This window comes from Gobio gobio, assembly GCF_949357685.1.
Source record: "Gobio gobio genome assembly, chromosome: 18".
NCBI lineage: Eukaryota > Metazoa > Chordata > Actinopteri > Cypriniformes > Gobionidae > Gobio > Gobio gobio.
The window spans coordinates 22144326-22163892 of NC_137111.1; the positions used below are offsets into that span (position 1 = coordinate 22144326).

At 37.3% G+C, this 19567-nt stretch overlaps 1 protein-coding gene across 3 annotated transcripts in view; it reads left to right on the plus strand.

Moving 5' to 3' along the window:
* slc8a3 (solute carrier family 8 member 3) overlaps positions 1-19567 on the plus strand; it is a 71697-nt gene that overhangs the window by 15285 nt on the left and 36845 nt on the right. For all 3 annotated transcript variants that reach the window (XM_079842482.1, XM_079842480.1, XM_079842481.1), the window contains exon 2: positions 81-1937. In XM_079842482.1, coding sequence (XP_079698608.1) covers positions 166-1937 — 1772 coding nt within the window. In that variant the 5' untranslated portion in view covers positions 81-165. The remainder of the gene's footprint in view (positions 1-80; positions 1938-19567) is intronic.

Sequence of the window (19567 nt, forward strand, 5' to 3'; positions counted from 1 at the left end):
TGCCATTAGGAAGGTGTTGTGATGGGTGAAGTACAGGTTTCTTGTTCTCCGATTCACTTTGTGCTTTTCTTCTCTTATAGGTGGCGTGTGGAACCAAAGACAGCCCAGTGCTGGATTCCCGAAGGACAGCTAGAGATCACAGACCCTTGAGGTGAAGGAGGGTGCATGGATCGCTTAAGGACAAAGACTTCTGCCTACCTCTGGTTGGGTGTGGTCTTCGTGGCAACAACCTTCCTCTGCGCAGAGGCGCGAGTCACGCCAAGCCCGCCCCCCCTGAACAACAGCGCATGCTTCGAGGAGACGGGGCGATGCCAACCTGGCATCATCTTACCCATCTGGTACCCCGAGGACCCTTCCATGGGTGACAAGATCGCAAGGGTCATTGTGTACTTCGTGGCAATGATCTACATGTTCCTGGGGGTGTCGATCATTGCAGATCGCTTCATGGCCGCCATTGAGGTCATCACCTCCCAGGAAAAGGAAATCATCATCAAGCGTCCGAATGGTGAGACGACAACCACGACAATCCGTGTGTGGAACGAGACCGTGTCCAACCTCACACTCATGGCATTGGGCTCCTCCGCCCCTGAGATCATGCTTTCCGTCATCGAGGTTTGCGGACATGAGTTCCATGCTGGCGAACTCGGCCCAGCAACCATTGTAGGCAGCGCCGCCTTCAACATGTTTGTGATCATCGGCCTGTGCGTGTCGGTGATTCCAGAGGGGGAGGTCCGGAGGGTGAAACACCTGCGCGTGTTTTTCGTGACGGCAGCATGGAGCGTGTTTGCCTACATCTGGCTCTACATGATCCTGGCCGTGTTCTCGCCCAACGTAGTCCAAGTATGGGAAGGGCTTCTCACCTTGGCGTTCTTCCCCATCTGTGTCATACTAGCTTGGGTTGCCGACCGCCGCCTGCTCTTCTACAAGTTCATGCACAAGAAATATCGCACGGACAAGCACAGAGGCGTCATTATCGAGACGGAGGGTGACCGCTCCAAGGGCATCGAAATGGATGGAAAGATGATGAATTCTCATTTTGTCGATGGCGGAGCTGCTAGTAACTTGATGGGCTTGATTGAGGGCAAGGAGGTGGACGAGTCTCGCAGAGATATGATCCGTATCCTGAAGGACCTGAAGCAGAAACACCCGGAGAAGGAGCTGGACCAGCTAGTGGAGATGGCCAACTACTATGCACTCTCACACCAACAGAAAAGCAGAGCGTTTTACCGTATCCAGGCCACGAGGATGATGACTGGTGCCGGGAACATCCTCAAGAAGCATGTGGCCGAGCAGGCCAAGCGCAGCACTAGTGTTCAAGAAGTTCACGTAGAAGAACCTGAGGAGTTTGTGTCCCGTATTGCATTCGAACCTGCCATTTACCAGTGTCTGGAGAACTGCGGGGCCGTTCTGCTCACGATGGTGCGTAAAGGTGGCGACATCGCTAATACAATCTATGTGGATTATAAAACGGAGGACGGCTCGGCAAACGCCGGTGCGGACTATGAGTTCACGGAGGGCACGGTGGTGTTCAAACCTGGTGAAGTTGTCAAGGAAATCACTGTCGGCATCATCGACGATGACATCTTTGAGGAGGACGAGCATTTCTTTGTGCGGCTCAGTAATGTGCGTGTTCTGGAGACCGAGGATGAGGTGCTGACGCCCAGTAGCCTGCCGTACCCAAAGGCCTTGTTAGGATTCCCTGCTGTTGCCACAGTTACCATCCTCGATGATGACCACGCAGGCATCTTCACTTTTGAAAGCGAGTCCATGCACGTGAGTGAGAGTGTGGGCATCATGGAAGTGAAAGTGCTGCGGACATCAGGAGCGAGAGGGACTGTCATCATTCCTTTCCGCACAATGGAGGGACTCGCTAAGGGCGGCGGAGAGGACTTTGAGGACGCCTACGGTGAGCTAGAGTTCAAAAACGACGAGACCTGGTAAATATGCTTTATTTTAATTCATGTTTTTTCCCTTTTTTTCAAGGCCAGAGGGTAGAGAGCATGGGAATTATAAAGCTCAAAGATATACAGTGGCCCCAAATAGTATTTTGTAGACTTTTGGATACATTTTGAAATGTCATTGCACCAGATGTCAAACTGTTAGTGCAAAATGTCAAACCAAGTGATTCTACAGCTAACTAACTTAAAATTTGACAACCAGAATACATTCAAATACTTTTTAGTCTTAATTTTAAACAATACACCTATTGTTTTATTACTTAAAACCTATGAGTACTACACTGTAAACCCTAACGCTCAAAATAATTAATTGAATTGATTAGGGCCGACGCATTTTAAGTAATCTAAATCGTTTTTATTGATTTAATTTTTAATTGAACTTGTTTCTTTTAATTTAGAAAAACTTTTAGTTTAACTGAAAAAAAAAAAGCTTAACTGAAACTGGGCTGGGATTTCCATTTCCCAGCATGCTTTGCCATGGCATTCGAAAGTGAGAGTAAATGCTAAAATTCAGTGTTATAATATATATTTGGTGCAAGATTAATGTTAAGTAAGAGATTTAATAATGTTAAACGTTTTGCTATGCTAATTTAGAATCATTATTTTTAGCTAATTTCTGTAATGATGTTTTTTTTGTAGGGTGACAATCATGGTGACAAGCATGAGCTTGGTTTGAGAACAGATATATGGTAAATGTATTATATTACTGTACTCATTCAGCAATTGCTATGCTAATGATATTAAAGCAATGTGTTGCCAGTTTGAATGTTAGCATATATTGAATTCGCTAGTTAAAGCTTGCCAAGTTTCCACTACTAAAATTATTTAAGTAGATATTACATGATATTTTATGTTAAATATATGAATTAGCTTACAAATTTAATAGTTATATAATAAAATATTAAATAAAGTTAAGAGTAATTTAAATATACGAGTACAACTTAAAAATCAGCAAGTTTTGCTTCCTTAAACTTAGAATTTCTTAACTTAAAATGTATTGATTTTGATAACTGATTACCTTATTTTTGAGTTTTGTGAAAGGTTTTGTTTGAAAGATGTATTTGCATTATATTTCTTTTAAATAAACGCCTCTATAGTTTGCTATTTTGTTTTGAAGGGTTAGGACATTCATATGTTTCTAAGTGTGGTGCAAGTGCCCAAATATTATTTGGGGCCGCTGTAAGGATGCATGCTTGTAGTTGAGGAGTTGAGAGTTGAGATTTTAGGTTTGAGACCTATGAATGTTAAGTTTCTCATGCTCTGTATTATAATGGCTATAGTAGAAGGGCACATGTGCCCTGTCCGCTTTGTAAATCTTTTGTGACTTCCAATATAAGTGATATGCAATTGAATCACTTTTTCATACATACTTTGTCTCTGTTTTAGCACACACACTCACTCCATTGAGGTTTAGGGAGGGTTTCTGAGATTTCTCTCAGGAATGTTGGTGTATAATTAATGCAGTTCATTCATGTGAGATTTGAAAGAGATCCAGTAATACAGTAACACACAGACCAGATAGAAACACACACACACACACAAGCACACACAGAGACGTGTGGAGTGCTGGTCCAGATATGCTGCTGGGTATTAATAGTTCTGTAAGAATATTCACAGCATATTCCACATGACACTCTAACCCACCCACGGTCTATATGTAAGAGTATGTGAGAAGCTGACACAGGCCCCATGGACTTTTTTCCCTCTTTTAAATTAACTTCAAGATTTTTGGTTAGAATCTATTTTTATATGTAAGGGAGTGTGTATCTTAGGTCACTAAATGTTTCACCATTTTTAATCATGTGGTTTAATCGAATTTAAGTGGTCTTATGGTGAGCCCAATGAATTTTTAAACTCCAAATACCGCATGCAGTCTCTGAATTAATATGAGATCATAAAACATGCATCATGATGAATAAAATAGTGTAAATGGCGTATAACATGTCATATTGTAGGACATTTCAACCTTCCCATAATATTTCATGTCAACTACCCGTGTGCTGTTTGCATTACCCAGAATGTTAATGGAAAAACTCCATTCATCCCCATGAAGTGACTGTTTAAAAGTATTACAGTGTTTTAAATCTCTCTTTTACTAAGAGAAAGTTCCGTTCCTTGTCATACACATGCAGTTGTGTTTCTCAAAGCTTGGCATCTTCTTTTAATTGTGTTTGGTATACAGAGAATATGTGTGTGAGTGTGAGTGTGTGTGTTCATGTTTTTCTATCCTGGTGGGGACTTCAACCTGAATGCACACTGACTCATGGGGACTTCAATTTAGGTCTCCATTAGGAAACAAGCTTATAAATCATACAGATTTCTTTTTTAGGAAAATGTAAAAATGCAGAAAGTTTTGAGTGATGGTTAGGGGTAGGGTTAGTGTAAGGGGAGAGAATATATTTTTATACAGTATAAACACATTATGTCTATGGAGAGTCCCCACAAAGATAGAGAACCAGACGTGTGTGTTAGAGAGAGTATACTTTATTGTCCTTTTCAGTTAATTTGTCTTGGACTCAAAGCTGCAGTAATGCACAACAGACATTCACACAACAGACAACATTAAAGAAAGGAAATGACACACACTCAATTAATTTCAGTAATTGAGTGTGAATTTTTAAATCAGTAAATTTGTGTGTGTGTGTGTGTGTGTGTGTGTGTGTGTGTGTGTTTGTTTGTTTGTATGTGTGTTTTTAAAAAATTGTTGTTTTGAACTTTCTATTTATCAAAAACCTGAAAAAAACGTTTTCATGGTTTTTACAAAATTAATAAGAAAAACAACTTTTATCAACATTGATAATACTGATAAATGTTTCTTGAGCACCAAATCAGCATAATGAAATAATGATAATGAACGATTTTTCAGTTTAAAGCAAATGATCTGTAACTCTATTCGACTGACCAAATTTAGGCATGAATGTGTAATATCTGCCAAAGCATTTTTCCTACTCCTTAATTATTAAAAAATACAAAAAAATAATAATTGAAAGTCCACTGAGCTGAAAAATCTGGGGACACACGCACAGACAAATTGCTTGTCATTGCAAACTTGCGTAAGGAACAATGCATCCAAACACTGTAAGCGGTATCATATCTAGAGAGTGACACTTCAGCTGGTATCTTACCATAAAATATGATGGGTATCGTGACACCCCTAGTACACGAATAGCAGGCACCATTCCTCAGTGACGGTTGAGTCAATGGACTGCTTGCGGAGAGAAAGTTGAGTAAAGACATCTGCATCTATCATAACCAAGCACCTGCCATTGCCACCAGCAGGATTTAAATCACAGGCACCATAACCAATGCACTGACTAACTAGCTTATATGGAGCTATCCTTCCTTCTGTTCTGCTATAATAAAGGTCAGCACAAGGTAGATATATACAATCTGTCTCTCCCTCTCTCTCTCCTTTGTAGTAGGTGTCTGAAGTTTTATGTCATAATGACCCCTTTTCACTGACCGTTAACCCTTTGGAGATAGAGACAGAAAATGAGAGACAAGGAAAGAAAGATATTTAGAGAAAAAATGTAACTTACTAAACCTCTCCATCTTTTTATATACATCTTTCTTTTTTTTACTGTGTAAACTCATCATTGTGTTACACACAGTGTGTAAGTGTGAGTTTGAGAGAGTGTGTACATAGTATTTATGTGTGAATATGTAGTAAGCGCGAGTGTGTTTGTTATGAAGTTTTGCCTACAGTTTTATTTATGAAAAGAATTACAAAATATGGAGATACAAGATTTATAATATTAATAATAATAATATTTCTCCTCATTGTAATTGGGCAGACGTGCGAACATAGGCACGTGCCTAGAATGCCTATGCATAAATCCAGCCCTGGTTGTGGGGACCAAAATGTCTAAATTAAAATAGACCAAATGGATACTAATACCAGACATTTTTTACCTTGTGGGGACAGTTTTCTGGTCTACATGACAAAAACAGCTTATAAATCATACAAAATTATGTTTTTTTTTAATTATTATTATGAAAAATGCAAAAGGTTTTCTATGATGGTAGGTTTCGGGTTTGGTGATAGAATATAAAGTTTGTCCAGTGTAAAAAGCATTATGTCTATGGATTGGAAAGTCCCCATAAAACATGCAAACCCATTGTGTGTGTGAGTGAGTGTGTGAGTGAGTGTGTGTGAGTGTGTGTGTGTGTGTGTGTGTGAGTGAGTGTGTGTGAGTGTGTGTGTTGGGGATCTCCTTTTCGGCTGGTGCTTGCTATATTCCCATGATGCTGCAGCACGATGCACCAGAATGCACCAGGAACCAATTCTCTCTTCTCTCTCTTTCTTTCTTTCTCTCTCAAGTATTTTCATTTCAGATCACCTGGACTCTCTTTCTGGCCCAGTTTTATCTGCTTTAATTTATTATACCACTTGTGTTGGTTGGTAATAATGCAGTTTTTGTGAGTGTAAAGCTTTATTTGAGTTAATTAATAATTGTCTATGATTTGAATTGTTGTAGTTTCTGACTTTATATAATTTGAGTCAACATAATTTTAGATGAAATGCAAGTTACTAAATGACTACGTTTAGAGACTGTAGTTTATGAGCTAGTAGCTTAATTTAGACAGTTTAGTTTATGAGTTTGCTGTAAATATAGTCACCAGGAGTTAAGTATTTATTATTGTATAAAGATATTTTAAATTCACATGCAATTTTGTTTGATTATTTATAATTCAGATTAAAAAGAATATACCTTTAAAGTATATTTACGGGGCTGTTTTATCACCTTTAAGGGTGCAAAAAATAAACATTATTAGATAATGAGAATGCTCCAAAACCATCTTTAGAACTGCATAAGAAAATATTAAAACTTCGATACCAATACTATACGATTATATATCTGAAAAGTTTTCAAGATCTTTAATGTTTATGAAACAAAAATATTTCGAGTTTGGTGATAATCCACACAAACTATCTAGACAGCTATGAAAGCTGGAAAGTGATCGCACAATTCATCGGATCAAATGAGAATCCGGGACTTACTTATTATCTCCTACCGAAATTAATAATAATTTTAAACCATTTTATGAATCATTGTACACCAGTAATGCAATTGATGATTCCTCCATTATGAAGACTTTTTTAAACAGCTGTAATCTACCAAAGCTAGACCAAGAGGATAGAGAATTCCTTGGAGCTGATTTAACATTAGATGAATTAAAGAACACTATAAAGTTACTTAAAGGAGGTAAATCCCCCAGCCCTGACGGAATCCCTTGCGAGGTATACAAAACATTTAACAATCTATTGGGGCCCTATATGCTTAAAATGTTCTCCCAGGCTCTGGAAGTGGGACGACTGCCTCAGTCATTTAATGAAGAGGTAATCACAGTCCTAACTAAAAAGGGCAAAGATCCAAAGGAGGTTGGGGGGTATAGGCCAATTTCTCTCATTAATGTGGACCAAAATGTTTTAGATAAGACATTAGCCATTAGCCTAGAAATCTAGACGCATCCTAGCGGCAGAAAATGTATTTTGCCGCGAGTGTAGTCTAGCAACTCTCGGTAGACCTGAGAGCTGGAAAAACCAAACTCTGTTCAGGCCAATCACAGCGTGTGTAGAGTCGGTGGGCGGGCTTAACATAATGACGGCACGTCACGGCGGAGTTGCGGAGGTTCTGCGTGCTACTCGTAAACAAAGAAGCTGACGAACAGCAGTCTTTTGAATCGGCTTTGGCCGCGACTCTGGGAGACTTGGAGTTGAGCTTTTCTTTGAGAAAAGAACAAAGAACGGCACTGAAGTCATTCTTAAGAAAAGAAGATATGTTCGAAGTTTTGCCTACCGGATATGGCGAAAGTCTATCAACTAACGTTAGCTCGGCTTCACCTTCTTCTTTGCTCTGGTTGGTTGTGGCGGTCATGGCGCTATCCAATTGCGTGCAGAGGGAATTTGAAAGACAACCGTTTATCCCGCCCCTCGGATTGAGCCCTGCCAATGGTGAGTTTCCAGACCCAACATCTTGATGTGGGTCTGGCTTGTCAGGCTAATTAGCCATCAGACTTAATACACTTTTGGGAAAATGTGTGAAACCTGACCAGACCGGCTTTGTTTCAGATCGTAGTTCTTTTAATAATCTTCCTCGCTTGTTTAATATTTTATACTCTTCCCAGACTAATCAATCTGACCTGGTGATTTTGTCCTTAGATGCCGAAAAGGCATTTGATCAGGTAGAGGGGCCTTACCTCTTCGCTCTGCTACAGAAATTCCATGTAGGAAAGTATATGGATAATTCTTTATAAAAATCCTAGGGTGTGTATACTCACAAATAGAATTTGCTTTTTGCTTTGCTTTATTTAGGGGTAACCGACAAGGCTGCCCGCTTTCTCCCCTTCTTTTTCCCCTGGCCATTGAGCCTCTAGCGGAAGCCATCCGCTCTGATGAGAGAATTCAAGGGCTTCGTACTGAAACCTCTATAAATAAAATGTCTTTATATGCGGATGACGTCTTATAATATGTGATTAAACCCGCTTCTAGTGTTCCTGTAATCTTAAAAGTGATCAAACAATATGGCTCCTTCTCAGGCTATAGAATTAATCTAAAAAAAAGTGAACTCATGCCAGTTGGGCTCAAAGATCTTTTACAAATTTACCCAGTTCGGTTTAAAATAGCTAGAATTGTTGTAACTAGGAAGTTTAGCTCTTTACAAGAAGCCAACTATGCCCCACTTTTAGAAAAATTGAAAATAAATTTTCAGTTCTGTAGGACTTGTCCTATTTTGTTAATAGGTACAATAAATGCTGTCAAGATGGTTCTTCTCCCACAACTATTATATCTGTTACAAAACACTCCTTTATTTCTTTCCAACTTCTTTTTTAAGCAACTGGAATCAACTCTGCTACCCTTTATTTGGAATTATAAAAACCATAGAATTAAACTACTACATCTCTCCAAACCTAGAAATGTGGGGGGTCTTGCCATTCCAGACTTCCGCCTCTATTTCTGGGCGGCTAACCTCAGAATTATATCAATAATATTAAATGATAAAAGTGGACAATTGGACTGGCTCAGACTAAAACAAGATTAATGTACCCCCTATGATCTTGGTGCTGTGATTTCTTTCACCAACAACCTGTAAAAAAGAAATTTACAGAAGCAGCCCTGTCATTAGTAGTGTTATTCGTATTTGGATACAAATTAGAACAAATTTTAGGGTGGAGGCATTACCTTATCAATTTAAATGGAGGCATTACCTATCAATTCCTATAGCTGACAATCCCTATTTTATACCTTTCATACTAGATAAAGGTTTTCAGCAATGGAGAGATGCAGGAATTCACGCAGTAAGTGATGTGTTTCAAGATTATACTTTTGTCCCCTTTGAAAAACTTCAGGAAAAATACAAACTTCTTAGAACCTACGATCCTACTTAAACAGGTTTGCAACAGTTAGTCCTTCTTGTCTTAACACCTGCCTTAAGGACTATTTTGGTAAAGGGAAAATTATATCCTGCATTTATAATACCATTCAGGCCTCCCAAATACCTGCTACATGTTCAATAAAAAGTTTATGGGAGGAAGAATCAGGGTCAGAGATTTCAAATGACTTATTGGCGGATAGCCTGGAAGAAATTAATAGATGTTCTTTAAATTCCAGACATTGCCTTATCCAGTTCAAAATCTTGCATAGACTACACTACTCTAAAACAAAATTATCCAGAATATGTCCAGGTATCTCTCCAAAATGTGACAAATGTAGGACTGCTGATGCGACCCTGCTTCACAGTTATGGATTATGTCCCAGTCTTCGAGACTTTTGGCGCAAGAATTTCAGTGTCATCTCTGAAATCACTAATCAATCTATTGAACCAGATGAGTTTTTAATTGTGTTTCAAGACATGAGCTCGGTTTGTCAAAGTCACATCAACAATTTCTTTCCTATGGACTTTTAATGGCCAAAAAGCTTATTTTAACATTCTGGAAAAATAAATTTCCTCCTCCTTTCCAGCTTTGGCTTAACGAACTCACAAATACACTTCATCTGGAACATATACGGCTCTTTTTAAGGAATAAGAGACAAAAGTTTGCTAAAACTTAGGAATCCTTTATAAAGTATTTAGGGGGAGGTGTACGAGGAGACCTGGAGGAAAGGGACATTGACTTAATTTGAGTTGGATCTAAGATCCATTCCATTGTTGGCCTTTTTGGTGTTTTTTTGTATTTTAATTTGTTTCGCATTTCTCCCTATGTGGTGCGTATCAGGCAGACGGAGAGTTTTCTGTATGTTGGAATAGGTGCATATGTTTGCATGTATGTACAAGTATTCTTAGGTGGCATGTGTATGTATAGGAATGTAAGTTATGTATAAATATGTTTATATATAGTCAATAATCCCTGCAGAAGAACTATAACTTTTGTTCGATTTTTGTTTACATAAGGAAAATACGGAGGATCTTGAGACTTGATTTCTTTTCAGTTTATCTGTGCTCTATATATTTCTTCAATAAATAATATAAAATAATTTATAAAATTATAGTCAGTGGAGTTAGTTGCTGTGACTATAGTCACTGGAGTTTGTGTGTTAGTAGCTTGGCTTTAATTATTGTGCATGTAGTACAGTCAGCTTTGGTTGAAGGATGAAAGGAAAGCAACAGCAGAAAGAGGATCTGTATCATTAGCCTTCTCCTCTGATTCTTCTCTGCCCTGTTTTTCTGTCTCACGCCTCCCTTTGGGCTTTCAAAGTTTTTTTTGTGTGTAAATCTGCAGAGCACCACGGTGTAATGAATCATTTAGATAAAGTAAACACTATCAATTCTTTATGATGAAATAATAGGTGCTTCTCCTTGAGAATATGTTTTGGTTTCTTCGTAGAACACAAACATGTTTAGGCAAACATATCAGGAGAGGTTGAGCCATTATGAAGCATAATAAGCAGAGTCTCCTGTCATGAGGGCAGGCGTGTGGCTTATTGGTACTTGTGTAAAGTTAAAGAAGTAGATCACTTTGGAATTAAAATTTCCTGTCTTTCTTTCTTCAGTCGAAAAGATATTAAGGTTTTTGAGGAAAACATTCCAGGTTTTTCCCCATATAGTGGCCTTCAATGGGGTACAACAGGTTGAACTTGGTCCAAATTCTAGTTTCAATGCAGCTTCAAAGGGCCTGACACAATCCCAGCCGCGGAATAAGGGTCTTATCTAGTGAAACCATCGTTCATTTTCTAAAGAATATAAAAAAAATTATAGACTTTTTAAACATAAATGTTTGCGCAATGCGTATACGTAATCACGTTGGAAAGATCACGCGAGACGTAGGCGGAAGTACTTTTTTTCAAGCATCTCATTTTCTCCTCCAACTTCAAAATCGTCCAACATTGTTGTTTTACCTTTTTTGTGAAGGACGTTTGACTTAGTCATTGCATGTTTGCTTTATAAACACTTGTACTTTCGCCTATATCACGCGTGACCTTTCCAACGTGACTACATAATATGGAGTGCATCGCAGAGCAAGACAAACATTTGTGGTTAAAAAGTATATTATTTAGTTTTTTTTTTTTTAAATTACAGATCGTTTTGCTAGTTAAGACCCTTTTTCCTCGGCTGGGATCGTCGAGGCAAGGTTGAGCCCTTTGAAGCTGCATTGAAATTGGAATTTGGACCTTCAGCCCGTTAGATTGAAAGCCCATTGAAGGCCACTATTTGTAGAAAAATCCTGGAATGCTTCCTCAAAAACCTTAAGGGCACTTCAGTGCTGGGAAGATGAATGTGTATTTAAACTGTGACATTTATGTTGTAGAAATGAGAAATTATTTTTGAATTTGGTGCCTTCTAGACTGAGAAAAGACAGAAAATGTATTTTTGTCTCATGTGGATGAAAGACAATAACTCCCAGAATGCACTTGCTTCACTGCCCTACGAGGCCACTCCCTACACCACCCCCAGCGTCGTTTTGATCTTCATAATAATGCAATAATTTCGTTCAGTTAGAGAATAAACACTACAATTAAAAACTTAACGTGTATTTTCAATAAAGTGTGAGTGAGCCGAACGAAAGTCACAGGACAAACGCAGCAGGAGCACGAGAGGGAAGTAAGAGCTGAGCAGAGCTGAGGTAACGTTAAGCGCGGGTGTTATTCTCAGCGCGTGTCCAGTCTGGCGTGTTTTCTGATCGCATATGGAAAGCTAAACTTTCAAAGGAATTCATTGAAAAGTTGAAACACTCACTTTGCTCCGCAACGCTCCGTTATGAATGCCTGAGGCCGAGCCGAGCGCATTTACATTCTGTGAGTGAGATCTCTTCACTGTGGGCGGGTTGAAAACATGTGGAACAGCTCCTTCCACAGGCTGTAGTCTTTAGCCTCTGGCCAAAAAATCCTCAGATGACGCAAAATGATGATATTTGCATCATCGGAGGATTTTTTCAGAAATAAAATGCATAATTCTCTCGTCTCAGGGGGATATGAGGGGGGAAAGTACCGTAATTCAAATATACTACAAGGTTTCTACTGATACAAAGCTTAATGCTAAATCACTGAAGTTACCCTTTAATTTATTTTCGACTGAAGAAAGAAAGACATGCATCTTGGATGACATGGTGGTGAGTAAATTATCAGGAAATTTTAATTCTGAAGTAAACTACTCCTTTAAAAAGATATTCATGATGCACATTAATGTACTGATTTTGTTTCCGGCCTACACTTTGCCTATTTATACTAAACAATAATAAGTCAGCACAATTCATAAAAGCTGTACAGCCCAGTCATAAGGCATTCGAGAATTTATTTTAACTGACCACCATAATTTTGTGGTACGGTCCAAGCCGTCTGACACAGTTGAGAGAAATAGATGCAAAACATGGTACTGTCAAGGATCTCGGATCATATGGAGGGACTGCTTGTGTCTGTTTGAATTTGAGTTCACTTCACTCTTGTTTTACTACATTCACTACATCAGTTCGAAACATCTTAGTGACTCCTGTGAATGGAAAAATGCCTTGTGACAGAAAGTGAGAGAGCAGATGAGGAGAGCTGCTTGAATAATGGATTGAACAGCAAAGAGGATGAATATATGATGTAAATCATAAATAAATTTGGATTTCAAGGAATACTTTATCCAAAAGTGAAGTTCTGTCTTCATTTACACGCTCATGCCGATCATGAGCTGTTCAGTTTTGTGTGAGGAACAGACTGAAATTAAAGTCTTTGAAGTAGTGTTAGACCGATATATCGGCTATATCGGATTTTTATGTGTATCGGCATCGGCCGATACAAGGCTGCTGCATTCACCGATATTTTTTCCCCTGCCTTTATTTACAGACAGGCGTCCACAGGCAGCTCTCACCGTCTTCAAACTGTCTTGCTCTCCCTCCCTCGCGCATATTAATCGAAATCAATTGAGAAGTGACACGATGATAAAAGGTCGAAAGACTAAAGTTTCACGTGGAGCATTGGGAGATTTTTTTCTGAATTACCGCTTGTGTTGCTCTACAAGAGATTAAGTTAAGTGCACCTACACTCTAAAAAATGCTGGGTTAAAAATAACCCAAGTTGGGTTGAAAATGGACTAACCCATCAATTGGGTTGTTTTAACCCAGCAATTGGTTTGTTTTAAGCAAACATTTAACCCAACTGCTGGGTCAAAACAACCCAATTGCTGGGTTAGTCCATATTCAACCCAACTTGGGTTATTTTTAACCCAGCATTTTTTAGAGTGTAACCATTAAATGACTAGGTTGTAAATAGTTTTAAAATGAAGTATAGTACAGTCAGTGTGCACTTTATTATGCTGCTTGCTTATTGATACTGTGTGCAATAGTGTAATTATTTTATATTTATTTTCAGAATTTATTTTCACCACTGAACTCTTTTTTTTCTTGTTCTACCTCACCTGTTTTTAATATTTGTTAAATATTGTTTTTTTTAGTTCAATAAATGTTCCTTTTTTAAATTGTACATTTTAAATTGATATCATCATGATCATTGTGTCATTTTTATGTTGTAAATTGAGGGAGCAAAAGCAGTATCAGCTCCAAATATCGGCAGCCCGTATCGGTCATCGGCTAAGGCTGATGAAAAAAATCGGTATCGGCATCGGCACTAAAAAAATCCAAATCCGTCGATCCCTACTTTGAAGTATCAGTATTATTATCAGTATTGGCCATATTGACCTTTGATTGTACTTGGTTAAAAGAAGATAAGTGGTTTTCTCCATCATGCCTAATATTCTGCCCTATATACACACACACACACACACACACACACACACACACATGGTGTCAGTGCTGTATGTTTGTGTGTTTTTCCTCAGGACTCCAATTTAATATGTAGTAGTGTTAATTCAGTTTGATCCTAACACACTTTGCTCATCTCTCTCTCTTGAGCCCTGACGGACAAGACTAGTTTTCCCTGGGGTGGTTAGGTATATTTGTGTTTTGCTGACATACTTTGTGATTTTAATCCTGTCAAAACGCATCTGTGTTTTTCTCACACAACCTTGGTAAAGAGTAAATGACCTACTGTTTTTGGGCTAACTTGGTGGTGCTCTGAGAAATTCAAATTCGTTTGAACAGGAATGTCACTGATTTGATTTGATCTCATTTATTTTGACTTTAGTTGAATACTGTAACTAAAGCTAAATGTCTCAAATTATTATGGATTTATACTTTTCTGGGGTGAAATATCAGGCGGTGGTTAAGTATTTCTCCAACTAAATAGAAATTAAATCAACTAAAAAAAAATCTAAATAATCAAGGAGAGTCATGGGCTGCTCAGAACAGAAACTCATTTATGATCCTCTTTCTCTTTATTAATATTATGCACATACTGTAATGTTATGCAAATGTTTTCTATTTGAATACATTTTAAAATATATTTTATTCCTGCGATGGTAATGATGAATTTAAATCATTCTAATGATGATTTGGTGCCCAAGGAACATTTCTTGAAAAATGTGCTTCTTAATATTTTTGTGAGATTTATTTCAACATTAATGAATAGAGAGTTCAAAAGAAAATCATTTATTTGAAATGTAAAGGTATTTACTGTCAATTTTTATCAATTGAATGCATCCTTGCTGAATAAAAGTATTAATTTCTTTAAAGGCACAATATGTATGATTTTTGGATTAAAATATCCAAAAAAACACTAGAACAATGTTATATATTTTGTGGTTACACTTTATTTGAAGGTGTCTTTGTTACACTGTAATTATACATTTAAGTACCTAGTAATATTAAATAACTACATGTACTTACTATAGGGTTAGGATTAGAGTTTGGTTTGGTTTAGGATTAGTTGCATGTGATTATGCATAATTTATAGTTATTACTATAGTAACTACATGTAACATATGTAACAATGACACTGTAAAATAAAGTGTTACCTATTTTGTTGACTTATATTATCCCAAATGTTTCCAAGACTGTTTAAATCCAGAGAAATGGGCAATTTTAACCAGGACACGGACCGTGCGTTGCCCACCAATGACATCATACCCGCGTTACCCTCGATTTCTGATTTTATTTTGTAGAAACCATGGAAACACCAAAGACTCTTTAATATATTATGTGTTTTATTAGACAGGTGAACAACTGTTTGATACATTCATCGACAGAAAACGAATCATTTTTATATAGCTCAACACAGTTAGTCTTATTGTTTAAACCTTGTTTTCTTGATTTACCGCGAGTACCATGTTTTACCATGCCTAATATCGATCTAGCTTACTGCAGTGTGCAACAAGTGTCTCATAGTAGCTGCCGAGCGAACGTACAAAGTAGCATTATAACATAACTTTCAACACACTCTAATGTATCTAATATGATAAAACAGCGCTGCGTTAACCCACATAAACATGAGCGGAAGAAGCGGTCGTCTGCGGCGTAATAAAAGCTTCGCGAAATCAAGTCGTCATCAAGCTACGGCTTTGTTTTGAATAAGCAACCTCTAGCGGCGATAAATTACATATTGTGGCTTTAAAACAACATCATACTGACTCCAACCTATAGATAGTGTAGTATAGATAGTGTTGTTTAGAGTTGTTATTTGCTTTATCCTGGGTCACAGTCAAGGCTGAAGTATGCGGCACACATTCATCAGCGAGTTTCATTGAGTTTGTGACCACTGAGCCGTTATAATTAACATACACAGAAAGAGACGGTGGAGCCCTTTGGAATCTCAAGACAGTTCGACTGAACACTGGCAGTAACATTACAGACAGGGATCGATCAATGAAATGATTACAGCACTCCCACTGTGAATCAAAATCCTATCCGTTAGTCCCTCTACAGCCATTTTCCGCAGAGGAATTGCTGATTAAGGACATGCTTAAATAACAAACACACTGCGGCTACAGTATGAAGCATTGCATGGATCAAACCAGTGGCGCACTGGGTCTAAAGGTCCAGTCTCAGCAGCACAAAGCTCAGTTCTGATGGTACTGATGTTATTAGACACGTGTCAGGTATCACCCTCTCCATCCCATAATTAGTTCCCATGGTGATGGCCACCTGTTGGCAGAGTCCAAATGTAACTTTGTCACATCAAGACAGTGTTAAGTGAATTAAAAAAAAAAATCAGTTCTATCAGACAATAAATAAAAACTACAAACAAAGAAAATGATAGAATATATTTTTTAAAAAGCTGTTAATTTATAATTATTTATACATTATTTATTAATATATTTATGTACATACCGTTCAATAGACTGAGACAATACGATTTTTTTTGGTAAAATAACGGTTTTATATTTTAATATATTATAAAATTTAATTTATTTTTGTGATGCTGAAGCTAAATTTTCAGCATCATTACTCCAGTCACATGATCCTTCAGAAACCATTATAATATGCTGATTTGATGCTCAAGAAACATTTATTATTATTATCATTGTTGAAAAGTTGTGCTGAAACTGTAATACATATTTATTTTCAGGATTCTTTTATTAAAGTCCAAAAGAACAGTGTTTATTTGAAGGACAATTGTAATGAATTAAAAAATTGAATACTTTTATAGAGCTATATCTAGTTCTATATCTATCTATATAACTTCAAAAATAAGAGTTGGGTATTTTTTGTTGGTGTCAGCTTGTATGTTTTTTTATTTGACTCTCATACTATAGATTATCATTACAATCAAAGTGATTCACACTGCTGTTACAACCGCTGGAGAGCAACCATTTAATTTGCTTGCCAAAGCCAATTTTTACTTGCATTTGGTACTTAGCGAGTGTTAATTCGGACCCTGGCAGTAGGTTGCACGTTAATCCGAGGGTAATAGCACACAGTTGAGTACAGAAGTGGCCTCATCTGAGTCTCAGCGTCACGCTAGCAGCTTGCTAAGCATGTTATTAGCACCACTAGCACTGACCACCCTGGGGTACGAGGTTCCGGTCTATTGTTAATAGCCACCAGTGGAGTGTTGCCTGAGGTTAGCTCCAGGAAACAACACTAACAAGAGTAAGTTATCTTGTATAGACATTTTCATACACAGTCATATTTAGTGTGTTAGCATACCGAATCCGGAAAGTATCCAGGAAGGCTGGAGTGTGTGTGTGTGTGTGTGTGGAGCAAGAGCTTTGCTCCTTTTCAGCTGAAGAAAGCTGTGTCTCCTTGGCAACCACAGAGAGCACGAGCTCGCAGGCATGTGCGTGCACACAGTGTGTGTTTGTGTTTGCGTTGAGTCAAATTAGTCTGTGAACGTGTATCCCTGGTTGTGTGTGTATTTGCCCATCAGTGCAGACATGCATGCACTCACACAAACACACACACACACACACACACACACACACACACACACACACACACACACACACACACACACACACACACACACACACACACACACACACACACACACACACACACCATTTTCACTGCAGGGTTTATTTTTAGCACGTGTCTCTTATATAATCAGGGTGACACTGGGGAGAACATAGACTCTCTCCCTCTCCTTCCTCCTCACTCTTGATTTGGATATCTGTGTGTGTTGTACGCAGATGAGACAGAGGTTTTCTTAGTTGCATATTTCTGGTGCAGTAATGATGCTCGAGAGTGTGCCTGCAGGTCTGAATTACTGAATATAGACGCAAAGATGCTGCATAAATACAACCAATATGCATGGAGCACCTTACAGACAAACAACACTACACCATTCACACACACGGACCATGTGGGAGGGAGTCTGTATGCAAGTTTATATAAATTTTTAATTAAATTGGTGTCCGGCAATCAGTTGAGGGACTGATGATAATCCAATTCATAGCAGTGTTGTTATTGTCAACTAAAACTATTGAAAGTGTGTTTGTTAATTGAAATAAAGCTGAAATAAAATAAAATATAAATATTGGATGAAAAACTTTTACGTAAATTCTTTTTCCTTCAAATAATTTTGCCTTGGCAACTGACTGATATAGATATATATATATATATATATATATATATATATATATATATATATATATATATATATATATATATATATATATATATATATATATATATATATATATATATATATATATATATATATATATATATATATATATATATATATATATATATATATATATATATATATATATATATATATATATATATATATATATATATATATATATATATATATATATATATATATATATATTTATTTATTTATTTAAAGCTAAATAGAAATATAAAAAAGCCTAAATAAGAAATTTACTAAACCAACAACTGAAAATGTAAAAAATAAAAGCTAATTAAATTATACTCTAATGGCATATAAATAATATAATAAAACAATTTCATGGCACATTTCAAACCGTTTCTTAGGGCACGTTTACACATTCTAAAAAATGGAATAGTTTTTCATAATTTTTTTTCATGTACAGGTGACAACCTTGTCAGAACAATAACCGTTCACATGGATCTGTGAAAATGTCTAAAAACTCTGTATTATTTATGCCAGGACAATAGTTGGCAATGTCACTTTGTAAAGAAACACTATACGCCTAAAGACTGAACATGTAATAAGCAGTTTTGTAGTTTACACGAAGACATTAACGGTATAATTTTCGAAAACTTGCACTTTGAAACCCGTTTTTTTTCCATTAAGTTTGCTTTTTCAGGCCCCCAAAAAGATGTGTAAATGAACGGACAAAACACATAAAAAGAAAACAGATTTTATTTTTTTAGAAACGGTGTCGTGTAAACTGCCCCTTCGACTTGGCCAATTGACTGTAAATCAGTGTGAAAGTACTGGCATACTACTTTTTGTGTATAATTTTTTGGTTGTAAATGGCACATTTTGTAAAAGATAATCTGGGTATTTCATGCAAACAATCACATACCAAACAGTTGCATGGGAATACTGTATCCCACAATGTCAAGAACTCGATTTAACCTTTCATTTTCAGTGTGGCAAATGAACCAGAAACAATAGTAAATGTCATTTAAACATGCTTTTTGACTCATTATTCGATTGGACTGGCAAAAGGTTACATTTTTACATAAAACTGGGTTAAAAAAAGGAAAATAACTGTATGTATAAATGTTAGCCATAGTGTCATCTTTTTAAACCTCTCTTCCTTCATCCATTTTTTTTTCTCCATTTGTTTTTCTCCATTTCTTCTTTCTCCCTCTCTGCAGATATGCTTAGCTGAGAAGTTTAACCTCAACTGTTT